The sequence below is a fragment of the Argopecten irradians genome, chromosome 15 (genome assembly GCF_041381155.1).
Source record: "Argopecten irradians isolate NY chromosome 15, Ai_NY, whole genome shotgun sequence".
Taxonomy (NCBI): domain Eukaryota; kingdom Metazoa; phylum Mollusca; class Bivalvia; order Pectinida; family Pectinidae; genus Argopecten; species Argopecten irradians.
The window spans coordinates 33923730-33933052 of record NC_091148.1 but is presented as its reverse complement, the minus strand read 5'-3'; the positions used below and the strand labels follow the sequence as shown (position 1 = coordinate 33933052).

General features: G+C 35.9%; 2 protein-coding genes across 2 annotated transcripts in view; both read left to right on the top strand.

The window, feature by feature from the left end:
* Window positions 1-2261: 2261 nt before the first annotated feature.
* LOC138309539 (transmembrane 9 superfamily member 1-like) overlaps window positions 2262-9323 on the top strand; it is a 48796-nt gene continuing 41734 nt past the window's right edge. The window contains exons 1-2 of the mRNA XM_069250769.1: window positions 2262-2323; window positions 2804-2897. The gene's annotated coding sequence lies outside the window, so the exon portion shown is untranslated. The remainder of the gene's footprint in view (window positions 2324-2803; window positions 2898-9323) is intronic.
* LOC138308798 (transmembrane 9 superfamily member 1-like) lies at window positions 3559-9251 on the top strand. The gene is made up of 5 exons (XM_069249806.1): window positions 3559-3581; window positions 4520-4522; window positions 4953-5144; window positions 7254-7392; window positions 9156-9251. Exons 1-5 carry the CDS (start codon window positions 3559-3561, stop codon window positions 9249-9251), a joined length of 453 nt encoding a protein of 150 aa, XP_069105907.1.

The following is a 9323-nucleotide window of genomic DNA, read 5'->3' as shown; positions in this document are numbered from 1 at the left end:
TGGGGACACAGTTTTTAGCGCTGGCTACAGGAATTACTATGTTTGACTGTGTTGATAGGTGTGGGGACACAGTTTTTAGCGCTGGCTACAGGAATTACTATGTTTGACTGTGTTGATAGGTGTGGGGACACAGTTTTTAGCGCTGGCTACAGGAATTACTATGTTTGACTGTGTTGATAGGTGTGGGGACACAGTTTTTAGCGCTGGCTACAGGAATTACTATGTTTGACTGTGTTGATAGGTGTGGGGACACAGTTTTTAGCGCTGGCTACAGGAATTACTATGTTTGACTGTGTTGATAGGTGTGGGGACACAGTTTTTAGCGCTGGCTACAGGAATTACTATGTTTGACTGTGTTGATAGGTGTGGGGACACAGTTTTTAGCGCTGGCTACAGGAATTACTATGTTTGACTGTGTTGATAGGTGTGGGGACACAGTTTTTAGCGCTGGCTACAGGAATTACTATGTTTGACTGTGTTGATAGGTGTGGGGACACAGTTTTTTAGCGCTGGCTACAGGAATTACTATGTTTGACTGTGTTGATAGGTGTGGGGACACAGTTTTTAGCGCTGGCTACAGGAATTACTATGTTTGACTGTGTTGATAGGTGTGGGGACACAGTTTTTAGCGCTGGCTACAGGAATTACTATGTTTGACTGTGTTGATAGGTGTGGGGACACAGTTTTTAGCGCTGGCTACAGGAATTACTATGTTTGACTGTGTTGATAGGTGTGGGGACACAGTTTTTTAGCGCTGGCTACAGGAATTACTATGTTTGACTGTGTTGATAGGTGTGGGGACACAGTTTTTTAGCGCTGGCTACAGGAATTACTATGTTTGACTGTGTTGATAGGTGTGGGGACACAGTTTTTTAGCGCTGGCTACAGGAATTACTATGTTTGACTGTGTTGATAGGTGTGGGGACACAGTTTTTAGCGCTGGCTACAGGAATTACTATGTTTGACTGTGTTGATAGGTGTGGGGACACAGTTTTTAGCTCTGGCTACAGGAATTACTATGTTTGACTGTGTTGATAGGTGTGGGGACACAGTTTTTAGCGCTGGCTACAGGAATTACTATGTTTGACTGTGTTGATAGGTGTGGGGACACAGTTTTTAGCGCTGCTACAGGAATACTAGTTTGCTGGTTGATAGGGTGGGGGACACAGTTTTAGCTACAGGAATTACTATGTTTGACTGTGTTGATAGGTGTGGGGACACAGTTTTTAGCGCTGGCTACAGGAATTACTATGTTTGACTGTGTTGATAGGTGTGGGGACACAGTTTTTAGCACTGGCTACAGGAATTACTATGTTTGACTGTGTTGATAGGTGTGGGGACACAGTTTTTAGCGCTGGCTACAGGAATTACATATGTTTGACTGTGTTGATAGGTGTGGGGGACACAGTTTTTAGCGCTGGCTACAGGAATTACTATGTTTGACTGAGTTGATAGGTGTGGGGACACAGTTTTTAGCTCTGGCTACAGGAATTACTATGTTTGACTGTGTTGATAGGTGTGGGGACAACAGTTTTTAGCGCTGGCTACAGGAATTACTATGTTTGACTGTGTTGATAGGTGTGGGGACACAGTTTTTAGCACTGGCTACAGGAATTACTATGTTTGACTGTGTTGATAGGTGTGGGGACACAGTTTTTAGCGCTGGCTACAGGAATTACTATGTTTGACTGTGTTGATAGGTGTGGGGACACAGTTTTAGCGCTGGCTCAGGAATACTACAGGAATTACACTATGTTTACAGGAATTACTATGTTGACTGTGTTGATAGGTGTGGGGACACAGTTTTTAGCGCTGGCTACAGGAATTACTATGTTTGACTGTGTTGATAGGTGTGGGGACACAGTTTTTAGCGCGGCTAAGGACTATGTTACTGTGTTGATAGGTGTGGGGACACAGTTTTTTAGCGCTGGCTACAGGAATTACTATGTGTTTGACGGTTGAAGGTGTGGGGACTTTTTAGCGCTGGCTACAGGAATTACTATGTTTGACTGTGTTGATAGGTGTGGGGGACACTGTTTTTAGCACCGGGCTACTAGGGGAAATGACTATGTTAGCACTGTGTTGCTAGTGAGTGGGGACACAGGATTTTTTTCTAGCGCTTACTATGGAATTACTATGACATGTGTTGATAGGTGTGGGGACACAGTTTTTAGCACGCACTGGCTACAGGAATCATGACCTGTGTTGCTATGGCACAGTTTTTAGCGCTGGCTACAGAATAATGATGAGGGCCATGTTCTAACGTCCACAGACACGGCGCCATTAACTCCGATGGGTTCATCCTGTTACGCATTCACTTCATGTAAGATATGGATCAGTGATACGGATATTATAGATTATTATTACCTAAAGTCTAGGTATTATTTAGCTGTAAACCAAAACTTTTCTTCTGGGGCTACTAAAATTGTGATTTCAATTTTCAGAAACAAGTCCAGAAAGATTAGCTTTCGCAAATTTAAAAGTTAAATGAAAATTCCTATTAATGTATATAGTTTACATATACTATTAATCTTTGGAGATAAACTTTCACAATCTTACTATTCATAGCGAAATACAAAAGTAAATAGCATGTGAAAGATGGTTTATAAAAGCATATGAAAATAATTGAAATTATTCATAAACATATTGTGAGTCAAGCAAATGGGGTTGAAAAATTCTAATGAGATATGTTGATGTGCCAATTTGTGGTTTTTTACGAAGTAAACGCATGAGAGTAATTGAAGAATATTGAGGTTGTGAGACTAAGTAAACACTAACTATGATACGTTTTCTCTTTCCCTAGGTATTGCTGGATACGTAGCGGCCAACATGTACAGGAAAACTAGGGGGAGATAACTGGGTGTGGAACATCAATCTCACCTCCTGTTTATTTGCTGTATGTTTCTATCATAAATCCAATATCGTCAAATCAATGGTACATTGTTCTAAATTACTTGAAAAAAACAATCAAAGTTCATACACAAGAACCAATTCAGTTTCTAGCTATTACATTCAGTCAGTATTAGACAAGCACTAGTCTCTACAACACTGGAATTTTTGAATCTTGTCTTTTGTATACGTCTAAGATAGGGGGAGATAATCTAGTAAAAGTAGTCAAGTATCTGGTGGTCACTCTCTGAACAAACATTGTTTATTGTTAGCTTTCATTTTGGCAGTGAGATAATTCTTCCAAAATATTAACATTTTCACTGCAGTCCCCACTATGTAACCTTACCAAACGCAGTTGGTATCATATAGTCTATGAACTTCAAGCGCTTATTATGATGTCATTATCATTGTGACGTCACAATTGTCGTGCCAGCGATCACGTTAAACGCTGTTCAAATGGCTTTTCCATCCATGACGATAACGAATGATTATTTCATTATAGATGCGAAAATCCCTTGGATTCATCATAAAATTGTAACCAAGTGTAAAATATAAGCATTGAAGTCTTATAAGTTGGCATTTCATAGCCATAGTGAATGCCAACTGAACAGAGTTCGTAAATTTCAACATGAAGTGCTGCTGCTGAAACAGTCCTTTTGTAAATTCTACATGAAGTGCCCTGCTGAACAGAGGTAAATTGTCAACATCTGAAAGTGCTCTGCTCTGACAGAGGTAAATTCACATGAAGTGTTAGCTTTCATTTTGGCAGTGAGATAATTCTTCCAAAATATTAACTCATTTTCATGCAGTCCCTCACTATTTGCCTCTGTTCACAGTTTGCATTTATATAGTCATGAATTCAATGCCAATGTCATTATCATTGAAAGTCATTCAATGCTTAAATCGTGCCAGGATCATTACTTATATCTAAACGCAGGTAACAATCTGATTTCATTGACGATAAAAATTATTCACATTATAGATGCGAAAATCCCTTGATTTTAAAATTGTAATCTTAAATATGTTCCAGCACCTTTCTTGGCGTGTAGCCAATTGAACAGATGTCAACATGAGTGGCTGCTGAACAGTAGGTAAATTCAACATGTGCTCTGCTGAACAGAGGCATTAACCGTGGACAACATGAAGTTACTTATGTGTTTATGGACTTTGGTAAGTAATTTAATGCTGCTATATCTTCAACTCAATTTATTTATACGCTATATGCCAAATGGATCATTCTCAGTGCTTGAAATGAATAGTATATATCTAAGATTTTAATAACAATGAATAATTTGACATACTATTCACATTAAAAATTCCTTGGGAAGTTAGTCTTTTTGTTTATAAAGTTATAAAATTGTTGATATATGATAATCTGTGCCTGGGGATAAGCCTCAGGCATTTGAATACATTTCATATTATACAAAGTTTATGCTGAATTCTCCAACTGATGCTATAGGGTATATTGGTAAAAAATTGGGCCAGTCTGAAATTTGACGCCCCTTGTGAACAAAAAAGGTAAATTCAACATGAAGAATCTGTATTTTACCGTATAGGAAATTGGATAGTTAGATAATGATTCGCCTGTTGATAAACTGTGACATTGCCTGATTGTCCTTGACTGTGCTAGGAGGTAAGTAAAAACATGGTAACTTGCAGAACAAAAAATATTGAGAGATCCCACCCTCTGTTTAAATCGTTTCATATGAATGTTGAATTGCCATTCAAGTAACAACAAGATATCAAGATCGTGAACAGGTAGCCATCTTGGCTTTTGACCACATGGCTTGTAGGAAGGGAGGGGGAGTGGAGAAAAAAGTTCCATCTTTAAATTTACTGAAAATCACCTGATTTTTACCTGATGTAGTTTTTAGGTGGTAATCAGTAGTCGGTTTTTTAATGAATGACATACATGTAATAGGAAGACATTATATAATTTGTTTTTGAGCCCAAAGTTGAAAGAAATATTTTAAAGGAATCCTGATCATTCTAACTAATACAAAGATATCATATTGATGTTGATGTATTGTTAAATTTATATTGATGTATGTGTCGTTTTTCAGTGCAATCTCCGTGGAGCTATACTATATCTTTGCCACCCTGTGGGGCCGGGAGCAGTACACGCTGTATGGTATCCTATTTATAGTGTATGGGATACTGCTGAGCGTGACCGCCTGTATCTCTGTCGCTCTAACCTATTTCCAGCTGTCTGCCGAGGACTACAGATGGTGGTGGAGATCCATATTCAGTGCTGGGTAAATAGTCAGATTTATACCTAATACATATCATTCATCAGTAAATACAGCTATGTAATGGTTACAAAACCTCTCATTCATCATAGATCTAACACAGTATTTGATTACCGTATTTTTGCGCGTATAGTGCACACTTTTTTTCATAATCTATCAAGTGAAAAGTTGGGGGTGCGCACTATACGCAGGTACAAGGCATGGCCAGGTCCTGGGTTATGATCACCGACCGGCAGGTCCGAGCTATGCAGTAACATTTTGTACACGTTGTCGTGAAATAATTATGATTAAATACTTGGATCTTTAAGTCAATGGTCAATGCATATATTCAATATAAAAGGAAAACATCTCTTGAAATTTTTATCTTTAATTCCTTGAAAGTCCGTTTTGAGAGCACGTGTGTTCATGACCGGATTCATGTTACGATCGTGAATCTTCAGTAAGGTATCTCCAAATCTAAATGGCTAAATGAATATAGCCTGGAGCTTGAAACGATGTATAAGTGTGTAATTAATTCGTCACATTAGACAGATTACCTTATAAATAAGTTTCTCCAGCATGTGAAAACTTTTGAACTTGCAAATGTTTACGGAAGTGAGTGTAATCCCACATGCAGAGCCAGCAAATTAAATACGAAACTAAAAACCTTCCTACATTAACACTGACCAATCGGCAACTATAAATGATGATATGACTGTAAAAATTTACTCTTATTACTATCTTTTGAAATGGTTTTCTGTAAGATCTTGTCCTGATTTCAATACTAATTGAAATAATTGAGAATACGGAAGCGTGCAGTCAGTAATCAAATATGGCGGCCACCTGTGGTTGATTGGCCTACTCAGTCAGCTTTCCAGCTAATATCTTGGACAATGATTAAATCTAAATGCCGAACAGATACACAATAGACTTGATTGATACCACTTGCAATTACACAAGGTATGGTTAATTATTTGATTGTAGAACCATCGTTGTTGATATCCTCATTATAGTGTCACCGGCAATTCACAAGCTAACTAGGCTTAGGCCTGCCGTTGTGTAAAACAAAGTGTCAATCATCGTGTCAAACTCCTCTCGCCAGTTAATTTTAATGAACAGAAGGTTGTTTTAAGCACTGATAAACAATAAGAACCGTTTGATTTTGTTCTTCAAAAGTGTTTGGAGGTGGATCAAATGCAAAATGTAGTTGTGAACGAAGATACAAAAACTGAGATTTTTTTTTGTAAATATTTTTTTTTTTCCAAAATGAAACTCAAAAACGTACCTGCGCACTATACGCGGGTGCGCACTATACGCGCAAAAATACGGTAGTCTGCAAATTAAATTATAAACTTTAAAGGTAGATGTTGGCTGTATACTAAGTTTGATTATTTAATGAAATGTCTCCGTAGATACAACATATCTCATTTATCAATTCAAAGTGTTTACCAGTTACACATATTTTTGCAAAACACAGTAGATTTATGCTTATTTTCTATTCTGTATTTGCATATTACAGAGTTATCTGCCCTTGCGGATAGGTATTGATTGTAATGTCATGTGTTTACGAGCGTAATGTCATGCTTATCGGAGAAAACAATGTGAAATGTGTTGACAAAATAATGACGTAACAATCTTGCAAGGGAGCTAAATCTGTAATATGCGAAGATGGAATAGAAAATGTAGAATTTTATCATAAAGTTCTGTAACAATTTGATGAATTTTATATGTTGTTGCGCTGTAACTAGCAGTCAACTCCTATCCACTGTCACTTTTTATCTCCCCTTAGGTTCTGTGTGATTAATGAGCTTCATCAATATATGATATAATGTAATTAAATGTGATATATGTTTTATCTGTACAGATCCACTGGTATCTTTGTGTATATATAATATAATGTAATTAAATGTGATATATGTTTTATCTGTACAGATCCACTGGTATCTTTGTGTATATATGATATAATGTAATTAAATGTGATATATGTTTTATCTGTACAGATCCACTGGTATCTTTGTGTATATATGATATAATGTAATTAAATGTGATATATGTTTTATCTGTACAGATCCACTGGTATCTTTGTGTATATATGATATAATGTAATTAAATGTGATATATGTTTTATCTGTACAGATCCACTGGTATCTTTGTGTTCCTCTACGCCACCTTCTACTACTTCAAACGCTCCAACATGTCTGGTGCCTTGCAGACTCTGGAATTCTTTGGCTACACCGCACTCAGCTGTTACGTTTTCTTTCTCATGCTCGGAACAGTATCATTCTTCGCTTCTCTAAATTTTGTCAGATATATTTATGTCAATTTGAAAATGGACTAAAAATTTGTTATTTGTTGTAGAATTTTTGACAAAAATATTATTTCTTAACATGTAAATGTAATAAATCTAGATTTTTTTCAACCTTGGCTATTACATTTTTGGTGTCATATTTTAACATAAAGTCATATTTTTTTTGTTAATATTAATATCGTATATCTATTTGTTTTATTTGCTGTGAATGGACATATGTTAGTACTGATCATATTTTAGGAGTTTCTGTTACGAAATACTTTGTGGAACACTTGTGTTAAAATATATGATTACGCTAATTACATTTTCTGTGTACTGTATTACACTATATGATACAATAATTTCTTCAATTACACAAATTCATCAAACTTATTCTGAATGGATTTCGCATTTTACTTTCGCAAATTTCGCGATCAGAAATTCATGAAAGTTTATTTCCGCACATTAATATTTGCACAATATGAATTGAAAGCTATTTTAAATTCTATTTTTTAAATCTGCAAATGTGAATCTTTACAAACTTGTTTTTAAATGGAAATCTGGAAATTTGGTAGCCGCGAAAGAAAGTTGGTGTACAGTATGCTAAAATAAGTAGAGTATGTTAACAGTACTGTGCTCAGAAGTGAAAATAGATTTGGTTTAGTTTGAGTATGGGTACATTTAGAGTTTTAAGTGATAGTAGTCTTATGTCCCTTATCAATATTGTGTATCTTTAGAGTTTTGTTGAAGATTTGATTATTAGCCATGAAATATATTTTTTCATCCATTGTTGTAGGCAAACATACTTAACATGTGACTGCCTTGTACACTTCCATCAGTTTCAATGCTTGGTTATTTTGAGACAGTTTGTGAATTTGCTTGTGGTTTTAATGTTTTTTACAAGCTCACAAACGATTTACGATAGTATTTTGTATTTATCACAGTAAAAAAATTTTTTAAACATAATCGCAAGCTTGTTAACTTACAAATAAATTGATATAAATTAGATGTAATTCCAGAATTCTGTGATGGTTAGTGTCTCGTGGACTGAAGGAATGACTTAAATTTAGTCCTAGCGTTCCCCACACTCAATATGTGATATTAATAATGAAGGATTTGATCTTTAAGAAAATTCATCCTGCTTTGCATAAATTCTGCATTCCTAATTGGGGAGGGACGATTTCATCATCCAATATTTTCTAATATGAATATTTATAACGCCTATACACATGTCCGGACTGTGTACAGATAAACATAGATCAATTAAAGTTACATATAGAATTGTTCTAAATTCAGTAGTGAATGGTCTGGTTTAGTTCTAATAGAGAAAACTGGGAGCTCAATAGCTCTGTTATAAATAGTAGACTTATTGTTAATTACAACATATAACCTGTGGTAATTGCCAGGACATCAATCACAAAAAAATGCAAATCTTGTCAGTCAACATTGTATACTAACATTATTACCAGAATATTTGGTTCCTGTGGCCATAGTTACATTGTTACATCCTAACTATACAAGACTTTCATGAATAAAATTTCCGAACACCTGTCAGTTTCAGACATACCACAATACCTGTATTTTATATATAATCTTGTATATATATATATATACACTGTCCTTTCTACCTGTTCTAAGTGTAATGTCTTATATTCATGCAGAGTTATCAACTACCTATTTGCTGGAGTTTAATTTCACGCTTGCTACTATTCTGTATATGCATTATTACAGAGTTATCCTGCTCCTTGCAGGTAGATATTGATTGGGATGTTCAAATGTTTGCGAAACGTAACGTCATTACTGTTTGGAAGAAAAAGAGCTCACAAATGTCAATAACGTCAAAATGAGGTGACTACTTGCAAGGCGAGCTTACTCTGTAATATGCGGAAGACAGAAATATAACACATGTTCATGACACC

Bases quoted from the DNA above. Each gene is read 5' to 3' on its own strand.
- LOC138308798 (XM_069249806.1), top strand. From the start codon at position 3,559: ATGAAGTGCCCTGCTGAACAGAG. The intron at 5,145-7,253 runs GTAAATAGTCAG...TTATCTGTACAG, and splicing joins AGATCCATATTCAGTGCTGG to ATCCACTGGTATCTTTGTGT. The intron at 7,393-9,155 runs GTATCATTCTTC...TGCTCCTTGCAG, and splicing joins TCTTTCTCATGCTCGGAACA to GTAGATATTGATTGGGATGT.